The sequence below is a fragment of the Neophocaena asiaeorientalis genome, unplaced genomic scaffold, assembly GCF_003031525.2.
Source record: "Neophocaena asiaeorientalis asiaeorientalis breed wild unplaced genomic scaffold, Neophocaena_asiaeorientalis_V1.1 scaffold220, whole genome shotgun sequence".
In the NCBI taxonomy this organism is placed as follows: domain Eukaryota; kingdom Metazoa; phylum Chordata; class Mammalia; order Artiodactyla; family Phocoenidae; genus Neophocaena; species Neophocaena asiaeorientalis.
The window spans coordinates 4,575,950-4,592,623 of NW_020174042.1; the positions used below are offsets into that span (position 1 = coordinate 4,575,950).

At 38.3% G+C, this 16,674-nt stretch overlaps 1 protein-coding gene across 3 annotated transcripts in view; it reads left to right on the forward strand.

The window, feature by feature from the left end:
* Positions 1 to 16,674, forward strand: part of NTRK2 (neurotrophic receptor tyrosine kinase 2) — a 367,950-nt gene that overhangs the window by 86,534 nt on the left and 264,742 nt on the right. For all 3 annotated transcript variants that reach the window (XM_024753834.1, XM_024753833.1, XM_024753832.1), the window contains one exon: positions 2,969 to 3,068. In XM_024753834.1, coding sequence (XP_024609602.1) covers positions 2,969 to 3,068 — 100 coding nt within the window. The remainder of the gene's footprint in view (positions 1 to 2,968; positions 3,069 to 16,674) is intronic.

Here is a 16,674-nt window from a genome sequence, read left to right on the forward strand (position 1 = left end):
TTCTTTAATGAAGTAGATAATGCAGGGCAGGTATTATTATCCCCACGTACAAGTGAGGAAACAGAGGCTGGGAGAAGTGAAGCACCTAAGAGGTCTCACAGCTGGTAAAGGCAAGGTATCCTGGGTTCATTAGGACATAGGTCTCTTGAATGCCAGTTGAGTACTTTCCAAAGTGGGTAAGACTGTGGTTCTGCAGAGTGATCCTGGGACTCAGGGCAAGTCCTCCAAATGTCTCTCTGTCCCAGGTTCCTTATCTATAAAATAGTGTTTGAACTCATTTATTAATGAATTCTTCTTTCATCTGTAGAATTTTGGAATTTAACAATAGGGTAGAGAAACTTATAGCTAAAATATTATGATCTCTTTCCCTTGCAAATGTTAGTTAGAAATAAAGATTGAGAAAGAAACATCCGAAATCAGTAGGTAAGTTGGAGGGAAATGATCTTGGTTAGAACAAGTTGATTTATAACTAGCCTTTTAGGAATCACTACCACTCTATTTATATATAGACCACAGAGACAGAGTTAAGTTTGTACTCAGACATCTGCAGAAGCGTTCTGTGGGACAGCCACTCACAGCTGAAGCACCAGAGGAGAGAATGGTTACACCTTTGCTCCATCCTAGCCAACTGTTTGGCATGTGCTCTTTTCTGTGCTTTGTGGCTTATTTAATGCTGTCCCCATCTGACCCCATCTGAAGGTGCTGTGGAGGGATTAGCCATATGTTTTTATTATCCTGCCTTCGCTCTCAGCCACATGCTTTGGAGAGGCAATGTAGTGGGTAAATCACACATAAATCACAGGTTTTATACTTGGGCAGACTTTGATTCCAACCCCAAGTTTGAGAGGTATGATCTTGGGCTGCTTATTTATTTATTTATTTTATAAATCTCAGTTTTATCATCATCATCATAGCCAACATAATTAATTACTTATTACAGTAAGCACTATGTCAAGCCCATTACCTGCATTGACTAATTGAGGACTTATAACAACCTGCAAGGTAGTGTTATTATATTTTCTATTTTATACATGAGGTTTATGAGATGCTGAGAGGTTAAGTAATTTGGAAACCATGTAGTTAGTAAGTGGTAAATCTAAATTTCAAACTCAGGAACAATCCATATTCTTAATCTCCACTTGACACTGTCTCTCACTATGAGCTGGGTATATCAGTCAGGATAAGCTATGCTGCAGTAACAAAAACCCCCAAATGTCAGTGGCTTAAAACAACAAACGTTTATTTATTGTTTCATTACACGTATTGGCTGGGAGCTCTATCAGCGTCATCCTCATTCCAAGATGAGGCTGACAAGGCAGCCGCCTTTTGAAAAGTTAGCATTTATTATGGCACAGAGAAGGAGAGCACTACCCTTGCACTGTTAATGCTACTATTATTGATGAATAATTTTTTTTGTGGGGGGCTCTCCTGGGCACTGCAGGATCTTTAGCAGCATCCCTGGCCTTGACCCACTAGATGCTAGTAGCACCTTTCTCCCAGTTGTGACAACTCCAAATTGCCAAATGTCCCCTGGGCGCAACATTATCCTTGGTTGAGAACCACTGCTTTAGTCTAAGATCTTGCAGTAAGCAGTGAAATCCTCCTCCTGGCAGTGATACAAGTCTCAACTCATTGGCCAGAACTAGTCACCTGAACCCATCTCACCACAGGGAAGCCGGGAAGTGAATCCTACAAAGAGAAACATAGGGGAAAACAGAAATGTTTGGGAAACAGCACTAATGATTACCACAGATGGGGACAATAATAATATATCATATGGACTGTTATGTGGATTAAATGAAACTTAGACATTTAAGTCAGTATGGACATCTAGGACAGTTTAGGCAAACTATATCCAAATCCAGCTATCCATCTGTTGTGGTAAATAAAGTTTTATTGGAACACAGACACGCCCATTTGTTTGCAATATTGTCTGTGGCTGTTTTCACACTACAGCAGGGGAGTTGTCTAGTTGCAACACAGACTGTAGGCCCCCAGAGCCTAAAATATTTAATACATGACCCTTTACAGGAAAAGTTTGCCAACTCCTGGTTTATAGAAACAAATTTATTTTGGAAGCGGGACTTTGGAGTAAACAGCAAAAATGGAAGATGATGCATAGTCCTGTGTCGATCTCTGTTTCTAAATTGTTAATGTGTACTTAGCATTATGCACTTGTGCCTCTGTGATCCCCAGCTTGGGGCTGTGACAGGATTCACAAAGATCTGCATCTACTCTCTCTACTTGTATGATTCACAACTTGCAGCTACACCTTGAAGTTAAAAAAACAACTTTGTATTGATCTTTCTCATACATACAGAAAAGTTCACATGTCATAAGTCTACAGCCTCATGAGCTTTCACAGGCTGTGCTCACCCACAAGTGCCTTCCTGCTCCCTTGCAGACCTACTCACTGCTCTAGGGCACCCTGACTTCTAAGAGCAACAGTAGTCAACTTAAAAAAAATTTTTTTATCATGGACAGTTTTCAAACATGTACAGTGGTAGAGAAAATCATGAATGAACCCCATTGTATCTTTCAGCAGCTTCAAAAATTATTAGTATTTTGTCATTCATGTTTTATATACTCTCTCTCTCTCACTTCTCTCTCCAGATAGGTAGGTAGGTACATAGGTAGATAGATGGATGGGGAGAGGTAAAATATCTATTACCTATACATTATATAATAATATAGGATGTATTAGTATATGTTAATCTGTATAATATCAATTGGGTCCCCATTTTTGTAAGCTTTAACTTACCTTTTCTCATTTGTAGAGATAGGGATAATAATAGGACCTGCATAAATCTTCCTAGGGTTGTTAAAGATTAATTGATATCCATAAAGCTCTTAGAAAAGCAGGTAGTAAGTATTCAATAAATATTAACCATCTCCATCAAAATCAGCACCACCTGGCTATAAGAAACTAATTATCAAGATCATAACTGCCCTCCCTTCCTTTCTCTAGGTCTATGCTGTGGTGGTAATTGCATCTGTAGTAGGATTTTGTCTGCTGGTAATGCTGTTTCTGCTGAAGTTGGCAAGACACTCCAAGTTTGGCATGAAAGGTAAGAAGGGTTATGTTTATTTTACTTCTTATGTGGCATCATTTTTGGCTTCTGACTAATGCTAATTACCACTAAAGAAGGAAGCAGCTAGATTTACGATGACTAGGGGTGAAGGCTGAAAAAATAGGAACAAGGCTATGATACTACAAATCAAGACAGAACAAAATCATGTTGATTATTCAGCACTACTCATTTTCCAATGACAGTTATCCCGGAAGACACAGAACTGGTTTCTTGAGTTTCAAGTGCCTAATAATGATATAAAAAAATAGTACCCGAGTTTTACTTTTGTTTCAGAAAGGCAGGCCAGGCTGGGTGGCAGTAGGCTAGTTATGGACACATGTATTTTGTGTAGAAAGGTCCTTTCTGTTGTACATTTGACTTCTAGAATTTCCATGGTGTGCTTTTTGTGTTGCTGCTGCTTTTTCAGATTCTCATCTTTTGAAATTTAAAGTGTTGGGAAGCAAAATAAGAACAGCCGTTGGAGGTACATTGATGCTTTGTGAATGAGTGGCTTTTTATTTTAGTGGAAAAGTTCCTAGTGCTCGATTAAAAATTAGGATCTCTGTTGCCTCTCAGTAGACCAGTGGTCTCTTTTAGAGGATTGAAAATTCGTTTTGGGGGATGGGGGAAACGTATTTAAATGTTCTTGTGATATAAGTAGCCAGGAGTTTCAGTGATTAAAAAACATTTGCTCTGAAATTTAAGCGTATGTATTGACTCATATGTTATCATTAAATTCTGCATGGTCTCTTATAAGTAGCCACTCGCTTGGGAAATCTGTGAGGAAGGTTTAGTGGTGTCTTTCTTAATTGTGTTGGGGAGACAGTCAGGTGGGCTTTCTTGATCTGTACGGTTCATTACAATTACCATTAATGTCACTTGCTTACTTGAAAGTGATCTTTAAGTAGCAATAAATTGTCCAATGTACACTGGGCTCTGGGGTGGATCAGATCCATTTCTGATGCTTTTTCCTCTGACTTTGTTGGTGCCCATGACCAAGATTCCCAAACCTGAAATGAATGAGGAGGAGCCATGGTAAATTAAGCCTTAAAAAAACACCTAAACCTTCTCCTGACTCCCTATTTGGCTTGTTGATCCTTGACATTTCTTTTGAAGGAGGAAAGACCTCTCATTCTCCAATTATGAATAAGGCTTGGGAGAGGGACTGTACTACAGTGATTTTAATTAATCCTATGGTGGTGGTTTGCAAACTTGACTTTGCCTCAGAAACTCATGGAGAGCTGGTGAAAACGCAGATTTCTGGGCTACCCTGAGAGTTTCTGATTTAATAGGTCTGCGGTGGGCCTGGAAATGGGCATTTCTGATGGTTTCCAAGGGATGCTGCTTTTTCCCAAGCATTCTCAGAGAATCACCTTTCTGTGGGATAAACATGGGTTCCCAGGTCTCTTTCCAAGCATGACAAGATGTGGGAGAGGCATTTCAAACCAAACCCCCCCATGGCTTCAAAGACCTTTCTGGGTCCCCGTGTTCGGCTGGCGCCCAGGTCTGGCCTAGGCTTCTCCTCTCTATGTGTTAGCCGCCTCCCATGGGATTTTGTTCTCTTCATCCTGATCAGATGCTTTCTTTCCTTAGAGGCAGTTGGGGTGGATGTCCCCAAGCAGAGTGTTTACTGGACAGAGCCAGATTCTAGCTCTGTCACTTTCCTGTCTTGAGGGTTGACTTGGAAACTTTCATCTTGTGGGCTCTTCAGAGAAAGGGTATGTTCAGGTCCTACTGGGATCTCAGAAAGGCTTTGGGAACCCTAGGAGCAATATTTGGGAGTCACTCCCCACCCCCACTTTGTGTTAAGAAAACAACAAAAGAATGATCTGTAAATGTGAACTCACTCTCTGTAGTGCAGTGATGGAGGAGAATAAAATGCAGACGTTTTGTTTCAGAGAAGATTGTATTTCATATAGAGACTCTGTCACTAAGGCTGACAAAGTATTTTATTTAGATAATTTGGGGTGACCACTGATGAAGCACCTATATTTTCCGGGTATAACCTAAGGGTACCGTTAATGATTGGTGAGAAAGATTTTACTTAACCTGTCACAGATCCAGTAAATGACTTTCTTCAGGCAGTAACTACTAGAGCATATGTTTTACTCCCTTATTTTTAGACATAAATAAAATTATTTTTTAAATTTTGTCTCAGAGACTCAGGTTCTTGTTTAGAATAGCTTTTTTCTCTATTTTTAGCTACACATCTAACTGTGCCGTGGTTTGGACAAAATGGGCCTGAGTTGAGGTTCTTGTTTTATTGGTCAAATGCTGAGCTGTAATTTAGGGGATCTAGAAGAGAAGACGAGGCTCATGCAATGAAACTGCCTAAAAAGTGGTGTTTAACAATTAATGTAAGTTAAAAGGACCTCTTGTATAGCATAGGGGACTATATTCAGTATCTTGTAATAACCTATAATGGAAAAGAATCTGAAAAAGATATATATATATTCTGGTATGCGTATATATATATATATATATATATATGCACACACACACACACACACACATATATACATATATAGATGTAAAATGGAATCACTTTGCTGTACACTTGAAACATCAACTATTCTTCAATCAACTATACTTCAATCAGCAAATTAATGTAACTTAATGTACTTTAAATGCTATTAGAGCTGTTGAAAAAACATACATTTTTAAAAGGGGAGAATGTGTAAAAAAACACTATTATACTTCCTGAAATAGCCAGAAAACATGTCACTTGTGATTTCTGAGTAATAATGGTATGAAATGTGCATATCCTTGGCCAGAACAAGTGCCTTGGTTCTGTGTAAGAGGCCAATGGCTGACGTGCAAATGAGCTATCCCAAATGTAATTCTTGCCCTCCTAAGCACCTTTGGGAAGATTCTACCGCCATGCATATTCCCTTGTCCTGGGGACAGATTGAGACTGAAGGAGGGCAGCCAGCCCACTCATAGGTGTTTCCAGCTTTTTGCATCCCCAGCATTGCTCACTTCAGCCGCCACTGTTTCAATCCATGGTAGCAGCGTTGGGATTATAGATTACGGTTTAATACTATTGATTCAACTGATTCGCAGGGTAACACAAACCAGAAATCTCTTAAAATCACACTGCAGCTGCATGCAGGGCAACTCAAGATTTATGGATCAACCCTAGAATCCAAACATCATTGATGGCATTGCTTTCCATGGGAAGGTGATCCCTAAATTCCAAATCAGGGAGTTAAACCTAGATCTTAGAATACAGCAGTGAGCTGTGCTGTGTTCTTTGGAGATGGGTCTATGTGACTGTAAGCTTCATAGGATTTTTTTGCATCTGTTCTGTCAGTTCACTATAACCAAATCCTGATGGTGCAATCTAGAACACAGAGGCCAGACTGTGAGCTCCAGAGTTCATATTGGTCTTGTTCATCATTACTTACCCAGTGCCAAGGCCAAAGTTGGCAGTTGATAAATATTAATTGATGGAATGAATGATCACAGAGAGTTTTCAACTCCATCCACTTCAGGTTGTTAATTGGAAAACAGTTAATATTTGGAGGGCAGCTTGTATATGGATGGTTAAAGAGAGATATTGGAGCTTTTCTAAGCTTCTAAACTTAAAAGAAATTATTCCAGATAAGTAATGGTCATAGACAGGAGGTCATTTTGTCCAGGTTTTGTCTTAGGATATGTGGGTTTTCACACAGTTTTAAACTGTTACTGTTGTTGAAGTTTGGAGGATTCATTTTGACTTTCCATTTTGCACATGAGCCTCTTCAGTTTCTGCCTCTCTCCCTCCAAATGTGTGGCCTCGTAATATGTGTCTTTGTCCAGCTTTGAGGCTGGCAGAAGTGCCAGATGGTGGCTCTCATCTTGGTGTTAACCTAGAAATTATGTTTCATTATCGTTTGATATGTTTTAAGCCTCTTGTTGCAAGTGTCCAATAGCCTACCAGCCCTGTTTCAATAAAGATGTCAGGAGGTAGAATTTATCCTATTCCATTTCTCCATGCTCATTTCTGTGCCTTAACACCATCCTTTTGGCTTTTGGTTGAATATCTAGTTATCATAATTGCAGAGTCCTGAATAAAGCTCCTCTGTTAGCGTTTGGCCATCTGTATAGGGATTATTCATATGCGTGTTTAGTATGGGTGCATGAACTATATAACACATCTATCTAAATCTATGCCTGTATCGATACCCTGTAGGTAAATGTATAATTTTATCCCTTTTCTTTGAAGAATGCCTGTGATTTATTTTAATTTTCACTGAAGTAGGGCTCAAGGACCTTTCCAGAGCAGCTCTATTGCCAAAGGAACAGGCAATCAAGCCTTTGAATGCTCTCATTTTTGTTGTAACCAAGTCTTATGTTTAGTTCTCACATTGCTTCCTGGCTCCCTTTCTTCGTTGAAAATGTAGAAGTGCACATAAAGAGGAAATGGAAGCATCTAGGGGCACAGGGGCTGCCAAGTCTTCTGAGAGTGATCCACATTGGGAGCCCCGCCTGATGGCATTGATAATGAACAGGGTTGGAAAAAAAAAAATAAGGGAATCAAAAGGGCGGAGGGGGATTGGCAGTCATCACACTGGTGAAGAATAGCTGTGACCATCAGCTTTCTGTTACTTGCGTTTCCTGATGGAAGTCCACATACGATATTTATTCTCTAAGTACCGATGCATCCATTGTCCTTCTGGAGTAAATATAAAAGTGACCTGAAGAGGTCCCGCAGGAGGAACTGGAATAGGAAGGCTTTTCTCTTATTCAGGGTTGATGGCCTGCAGATTTCCTCTGCAGCCTCCTGTCCTTGACATAAACCGCTCATATGTCTTCATTCCTGCTAATTGAGCAGTAGGCATTTCCAACTCATAATTGACCAAAAAACTACACTGCCTGAGAACACAGAGCCAGGTTTTAACTCCAGATTCAATGTCCCCAGTTTAAGTTTCTCCTCTTATATAAATGATCTTCTAAATGTCTTTCAACAGCAACCAAAAATTTGGTTCTTCAAAAATAGTCATAAACATAGTGAGACCAAAGCTAAAGAGGTTGAAGGTTAAAGCCTTTTATATGAGCTGAAAATAATTCTGGAAAATTTAGGAGGTTGACTTTAGCAGATATTTGTATCAACTTTTAAAAGAGGGAAAAATGTGACTGAAAGCCAGAAACACAGTTATAGAAACTTCTGTAAGGACAGGCTGTTTTCCATATGATCCTTCCCCCTCAACCATTTTTTTAAAAAGACAAATAACATTTAAGTATTATAACAGTAACATATGAATGCGTTCTCATTTTTCAAAATTTCAAGCACTTTAGAAATACATAGAGCTAAAAGGGGAAGTTCCTCTTCATCTTCCTTTCCCACTACCATTTCCACTCCTAGGGATAACCTTCTTTAACCATCCCCAGTGCATATATTATGTCAATAATAAGATATATAGCTTCATTCATTATGTAGATAATCAAATATATTCATTTTTGTTTGCATAAAGACATTATAATACCAATCTTGTTCTGCATCTTTTTAAAGGTAACTGTTTGCCTTGTAGATCTTTCTGAATCAATTCTTTTCTGAATTCTATTCCATAATATTTCTGAGTACTCTGGTGTCAGGCTACCTCGGTCTGAATCCTGGCTCCGCCCATTACAAGTATGTGACTTTGAGCAAATTTCTCATCCTCTCTTGCCCCAGTATTTCCATCTGTAATGGGGCAATAACTGTACCCACCTCAGAAGCTTGTTGTAAGATAAACGGAGTTCATGTATGTGAAGCACTTTGGAAAGTTACTGGCATTTAGTAAATAAAAATAATACCTTACTTATAAAGACAGACATTTGGAAATGGATTGCTGAGAGAAAAGGTTTGTATATTTTAAATGTTGGTTTTAAATGTTGATAGATTACCTTGCAGGAATGCTTTATCAATTTACACTCCCACCAACCATAGATGAGGGCATCGTTTTGTTTATGCTTTCACCCATATCAGATATTATCAAACTTTTTTAGTTTTGCCAGTTCACTTACAGTGTTATTCTGATTACTAATAAGGTTAAGCATTTTTGTCATGTGAAGAATAGAAGGAAATGTTTATTTTTATTTGTTGACTTACCTTATAAATTATATGTACTAATCTTTTATTGGTTATATACATTGCTCATATTTTCTTCTAATCTTTTGACTTTTTAAAATAGTGTCTTTCGGCAAACAGGAAGATTTACTTTTTTTATAGAAGGAAACCTGTCCATCTTTTCTGTCTAAGTTTTGCATTTTGCTGAGGAAGTCTTCCCATCCCTGAGGTTGTAAACATACATTTTAATATTTTTTCACTAGTTTTACTTTGTTTGTGTTTTTTTTACATGCTCTTTAATCTCTTTGAAATTCTTTTTTATTTTTAACTTGACGTGAAATACTCTCTCTTTCAGATATATATGTAATAAAGATATTTGCCTGACATTTTCAGAGAGACCAACAGTACTATTTTAACTTTCTGGAATCAGAAAGTCATTAATAAAAAGAAATTTTGAAGAGTTTAGTGATTAACTTTTTTTTTTAAGTAAGTAATAGGCTTTGTTTGTTCTCTTATTTTATTCTTGCAAAAGAGTATCAGAGAATATAGGGGTTTTTTTTTTTTTTTTTTTTTAACTGCCCTTCCCGGCTTCAGTATATTTTAGCATTCTCTTAATAGAGAACAAAATTTGTCAATAACAATCAAGTCCTTGGAAATTTCATAAAAGACATTCAGTTGAAAGAGTTTATTGAGTAATTTGACAAAGTGGAAATTAATCAAAAGAAGAGTTAACCCAAGTGTGCTTTTCTTGTCCTTTGGAGATGTTATATAAACCTTTACCCTTATATTCGTGAGGTGAAGATCTACTTTCTGAAGTCTCTTCGTGTTGGGTCACCATCTGGGTTATGCCTATGTGAGGGCAGACCATGCATATTCTTTGCAGCATATTGAAAATGGGCCCAGAACTTTCAGGAACTGGCTCGATCAGGCAAAACAGGAAGCAGAAGCAGCAGCGTTTTTCCCATTAGCTTTCGGAGTACACTGACCTCGAACTTTTAAAATTCCCTCTCTTATGTGGGTATCCCATAAGCCCAGTGTGATTCATGGGGGAACCCAGGTTTGCCTGTAATGTAGAAAGTGCAGCTGTGTTGTTTAGGGACTTGCCACGCTACTAGTTTCACGAAAAGGTAAAGGGTCCCTTAAGAAATTAGATTTTGTACTTAAAATCAGAACTTGCCACCCCCTCTTTGGTCCTCCATAAATCCTGTGGTGAACTCACTTTGACCTCCTTACACAGATCATCACGCACTTTAAAAAAGACTTCCCAAACTGTAAAGTCTGCTACTCTTCTTCTTCTTTTCACCCCTCATTTCTCTTTTTTTACCTTCCATTTTTTCCCTGCCGTGTTGTCTTTCCACATCTCTGTGCACCCTCATTTCACATTCTCCCCTCCCTATTTTGGATTTCTTCCTCCTCATTCCTAGCATCTGATTTTGGTGGACCAGCTTTTCAGAATTTGTGAAGAAGACAGATAATAACTTGGCTTAAATTGTAACATATGCTCTGACTTTATCCTACTTTATTTTGGGCAAGAATACTGAATGACTCGGGGAATAAATTTAGCTCTAAATCAGTGGAACTGTCACGTGGTAATTCAGAAGACAGCCTGTTTGAACACTGCACATCCTTCATGTTTGTAAGTTGTTAACTCTTAAGTCTTCAAACCTACGAGTGTATAGAAATATAATATTGGAGACTTATGAATCAGACAAGTTTGGGTTCAAATCTCATGTCTCCCACCTGCTAACTATAATTTTAGGCAAAATTTAAAACTCTGTAAATCGTAGATTCCTCTCTGGTAGATGCAATAATACCCATCTCTTAAGTGATTATAAGAATTAAATCAGTGCTTAGTTTCATGCCTGGCTCGTTGAAGTAATTCTCTGAGGCAGTTATTGTTCAGATTTATGTTTTAGTAATATATCACTAAGGAAAAGAGTATGGGGAGAGTCCTGTCTGAATTTATACTGATTCAGAATTGCAGAAAAATGTCCCAAATGCATACAGTGTATATTTAAGGTTTATTAGTTGAATTTATAGAAAAAAATTGTAATTTTAATGTGTTATATTTTACGGGTATGTATTATGAATATAAAGTTGCTGAATCACATGCTTATTTTAAGCCTTTGAGACCTTAAAGATACGGTGTGCGAATAATTGCAAATTCTTAACTTTATTGTCCTTTGAACAATTCATCTGTTTGAATTGTTTTGGGGTTTATGAAGACTCTGTTTTATCTGTTGATTGATTTGGTATGTAGACTTTTGTAGGGAAGGGGCAGAAAGAGCAGGCAGGGGTGGGATGGGGAAGAGAGACCCTCCCTCTTCCCTCAATAGCATCAGCTTAAGTCTAGAAACATGAGCTCATGGAGCCTTCTGTTCTGATGTGCTTCCTTTTTGCAAGGGGGGATTGCAAATGCTAAAATAATTTAACAAAAATAGGCTTTAATTTTTGATATACAGTAAGTCCCCTGCATACGAATGAGTTCCGTTCCACGAGCACGTTCGTAAGTCCAATTTGTTTGTAAGTGCTACAAAGTTAACCTAGGTACCCAACAAACACAATTAGCTAGATAGTACTCGACTGTAATAGGTTTATAATACTTTTCACACAAATAATACATACAAAACAAACAAAAAATAAAGAAAACATTTTTAATCGTACAGTAACTGAAAAGTACAGTACAACTGCTGGCATACAGAGGCTGGAATCGAGTGAACAGGCTAGAAGGGTTACTGACTGGAGGAGGGAGAGGAGGTGGGAGTTGGTAGAGCTGAAGGATCGTCAGCAATAGGAGACGGAGGGCAAGCTGCAGTTTCACTCACCTGACGTTGATGGAACGCACGTTCACATCTTTGAAAGTTCTCAACTTGAAGGTTTGTGTGTAGGGGACTTACTGTATTTACAGCTTCCCTGAATGGGTCATCCAGGACATCCACCTCACACAGAAACAATGTTAGCTCTTTGTATATAAAATAAAAAGTTAAAAACTTCCAAAAAGAAAAAGATGAAAAGAGCGTTCTGGAGAAAATAAATTCTTCCTTATGCAATTGATTGTCACTTGTGTTATTATAATCACAGACCAAGATGCTCCATTTCCAGAGAAGCCAAGGCTTTTGGCAGGCAAGTGGTGGTGGAAGATCTTTGTTTTTATCAAGACATCAACACAAATAGAATTACATTGGCTTGTTCTGTGATCACCTAGGAGCTTTAGTGGTCTGAGGACAGACAGAATGAGAGAGAGAGTGTGTGGTCCATTCTAACTCACCAAGTCTTCAGTAAGAGATTAATATCCTGAGTTGAAGGCAGAGATGTCATCTCAGCCCTAACTGTATCAGTGGAAGGAAGGAAGGGGACTCAAGTTCAGGGTGGGAGTGGAGTGGGAGGGGAGAATGTTGGGAATGAGGTGGTATTCCTACTTACAATCATGGTTGTCATCTTTAGTAGTTCCGGCAAGACTTGAGTAGAGTCAGCCGAGATTTTCCCGCACTTACTTCCTGGATCATCTGTAAAAGAAAATTGTGTAAAGACCAGAATTACCAGTATGGGACCAAAAGACATCTGAGGGTCTCCTCGAGCTTTAATATCTACCATCCTGTAGCATAGCCATTCAAAACAATGACACACTCACTAAAAGAGTCTGCCATGCATTTCTGATGATGTCCTTTATTATTATGGCGTGTAATGATACAGTCTTTTTTTTCTTCACTGTGAAACCACAATCTATTATTAACATATGAAATATTGTGTCTATATGGTCAGTGCTAAATAATCCTGGATATGTTTTCAAATTTATGGTCATCTTAAGAAAATATTGCCTCTCAGTTATAAACAGAAGATATTTCTTATTTAGTTACATTTCCAGTAATTCTGTTTACTATTAATTTGCATGTAGCATATATCCTGGCAGGGGTACCTTTGACATCCCAGCTCCAGAAAAGAGAGGCAACCCTGCCTAGCTCTCTTTTCCTGGAATGGTGTGGGTTTTTCAAGAAGCAGATCAACGGCTGATCTGCTTTTTTGAGTCAGACTTCACAGCATGGCTTTTTAATTTTATTTGAATAAATTTTTATTTATTCATATTTAAAAGCCACACACATTCCATAGGCCGTAAATAACTGCTGTGTTACATTCCATGTAGCTATGAGTGTGGACAACTGCAAGGTCATTTCAGATGTATATTTATATGCATAATGTATCCCTCACACTATATCTTGGTTCTCCTGTGATGCTATGGCAGTGGGTGAAGGAATATTAAAATGTCTAGGAGAGGATGGAGAATGGGGCAGGCACTTATCTCAGACACAGACTGTAAGATATGTGACTTTATTTTTCTATATATGAATTAAATGTCTATTTTTTGCCCTTTTTGCACTATGTAGTGGAAATCTAACCTCCTACCATTCTGTGTAATCTTAAAAATTATGGGCAATCACAGAACGTTTCATGTTTGTCCCATCAGGTCCGGTTCTCTCACTCTCATCTTCATTTCCTCAGGTGGAGTGTGGGTTTAGGAATGCTGAAGTGCCACTGCACAGAAGGGGACATTGTGTGGCCACTGGTGGTCATTTCTCCATGTTGGTGGCCGCTGTGTTGTCCCACTTGTCCTCGGCTACCAGTTGGTGTAGTTCTCAGCTGTACATCCTGTGTTCCTAGCCAGAGTCCGCCACTTTCACATACCTCTCTGTAAGGGTGTCCGTGAAGCTTTGGGGACACAGGAAATGCTGGAAGACTGGCCCAGGCTCTCTCTGGAGAGAGAGACCAGAAATGGTCTCTCACTTCTGCCATTATAGGCTTGAGATTGTCTTCTTGGCCGCCTTTTCAGGTCCACCCCCACCAAAAGGGGTTCCTCTTTTCTTGAATCTCCAAACTTGACTAGAGGTTCTCTGGTTCCCCAGTCCCCATATTTCACTAGGGGGCAGGTTACACACTTCCTCCTTCCTGTCTCTAACTTATTTATCTCCCCTCTGCCTCTTGCTGCTTCCCATGGGGACAGAGGAATATGACAAGCAGTTTTTCGTGATTTCTTCTTCCAAATAATTTTTTCATACATATGAATCTTGTGTTTCTCCAACTTTTTATTATGAGATTTTCAATATGGAGGAAAGTTGAAAGACTATTCCATCTGTATACTCAATACCTGCATTCAACCTCTGTTTAACATTTTGCTGTCTGATTACGAGTTGCCCATATCATGTCACTTAACTCCTAAACTCTCTGGCACATTTCTCCTAAAAGCACAACGCCAACACCGTTATCACTGTACCCGAGAAAGTTAAAACAACTCTGTAATAGCAGATAATACTTAGTCCAGCTTCAGATTTCCCCAGTTGTTCAACTTGCCTTTAATAGCTATTTATATTTCAAACCGAGATCTACTCAAAGTTCACCACACTGTATTTGCTCATTGTCTTTCCTTGGCCTTTTTCAGTCTGGATTGCTACCTCCATTTTCTCCCCCTCTGGACATTGACTTTTTGAAGAGACCCGTCAGTTGTTCTGAAGAATGTCCTTCATTCTGGTGGTGTTCAGTAGTTTCCTTGTGGGATTCTTGAACTTGTCGTTTATTCCCATATTTCCTGTGAACTGGAACTTACTTCTAAAGGCTTGATTAGATGCCAGTGAAACGTTTTTGGGAAGACTATAGCAGAGGTGCTGAGCGCTTCACAGTATACCACAGTTAGAAACACGTGTCACCTTGATACACTGTTACTGTAAGTTTGACCACTTTTTAAAAATGGTGGCCACCAAAAATGTCAATAGGGACCTTTCTTTGTAAATACAAGTTTCCCTTTGCAGTTGGTAGGTAATTTGTAGAATTATAATTGGACATCTAGCAGATATCTTTGTTCCCTAAAACTTGAACATAATAGGCTTAGTACCCAGTTCTGATCCTTTCCTGAAAAAATTATTTTATTTCTGAGGGTTGCAGAGGGTTGTTTTTCTAATTCAATCATTCCTTCTACATACTAGCTTCTGCTTAAGAAAAAAGGAAAAAACAAAAAAAGAGCATCCTGGTCTTGACCAAGAATTTCTACTTCTTAATTTTAGTTCTGCCTGGATCCTGGATAACCCTTTCTTGAGGCCATGGAGGTTTGGTATCCAGCTGCCTACACTAGGAGGGTCATGGGGTTACAGAAAAGATTTATGACCACAGTATTACTGTATCCAAAATATTATTTTATTTTATAAAATATTTACTTTGTGCCTCTCAAAGTCATCAAGCTTTGTGGAAATTCTTCTATCTTTCCTTTTCATGATGATTAAACATTAAGTAGATATAATAAACCTAATTGCTTTAGGATTCTTTCCTGCAACTTTGTGGTTGTTGGTAGAGTCAAAGACAGTGAGAGCTGCCAGTGAGTTTAGGAATCATCCCAAGTCCTTATTACAGAGATGAGGACATTGGGGCCCAGAGAGCTTAAGTGTCTTGCCTAAGGTTACACAGCTGGTTTGTGGCAGATATAGGGCTGGGAGCCAGGCCTCATGACTCCAGTTTTACTGTTTTATGCTGTGAGACTAAGAAACATTATAAGAATAAACGAATTTTATTTCCATGTCAAATTCACTGCTTTTTATGTACTGCCATTGGATGTCACTAGTACGTGTTGCCACTGGTATGTGTTGCTGTTGGATGATACTGTATTTCTCAAAGCTGGGGATGTATATCCTCAGTGGTAGCAAGATGGTTTGAAGGGATATTTGGGGCTAACACCTTTAATATTGATAGTTCTATATTTAGTATTTATTAGAAAAAATATACCTGGCACATCATACCCTTGGTTTCACGATATTATTGTTTAGGATAAAGCTTAAGCTTAAAAAATATGAAATAAAGAAAAATATTAAATAAATAATTCTGATTTCAATTTTAAAATGATTATTTGAGTAGGACTGTTCTAAGGCACTGGAAATTTAATACTGAACAGAACAAAGTTTCTGCCTCATGGAGCTTAAACTCTAGTTGAGGGGAGAGACAGAAGAACAGAGAAAGATATCTAGATGTAATCTATAGGTAATCTCAAATGCTATGAATAAAGTGAAAAGGTAAGAGGAGGATAGTGAGAGTTTTGTTATTTGTAAATAGTTAAAAATGGCCTTTAGTAGTTTGATAGGGATTGCATTGAATCTGTAGATTGCTTTGGATAGTATAGTCATTTCCACAATGTTGATTCTTCCAATCCAAGAACATGGTATATCTCTCCATCTGTTTGTATCATCTTTAATTTCTTTCATCAGTGCCTTATAGTTTTCTGCATACAGGTCTTTTGTTTCCTTAGGTAGGTTTATTCCTCGGTATTTTATTCTTTTTGTTGCAATGGTAAATGGGAGTGTTTCCTTAATTTCTCTTTCAGATTTTTCATCATTAGTGTATAGGAATGCCAGAGATTTCTGTGCATTAATTTTGTATCCTGCTACTTTACCACATTCATTGATTAGCTCTGGTAGTTTTCTGGTAGCATCTTTAGGATTCTCTGTGTATAGTATCATGTCATCTGCAAACAGTGACAGTTTTACTTCTTCTTTTCCGATTTGGATTCCTTTTCTTTCTTTTTCTTCTCTGATTGCTGTG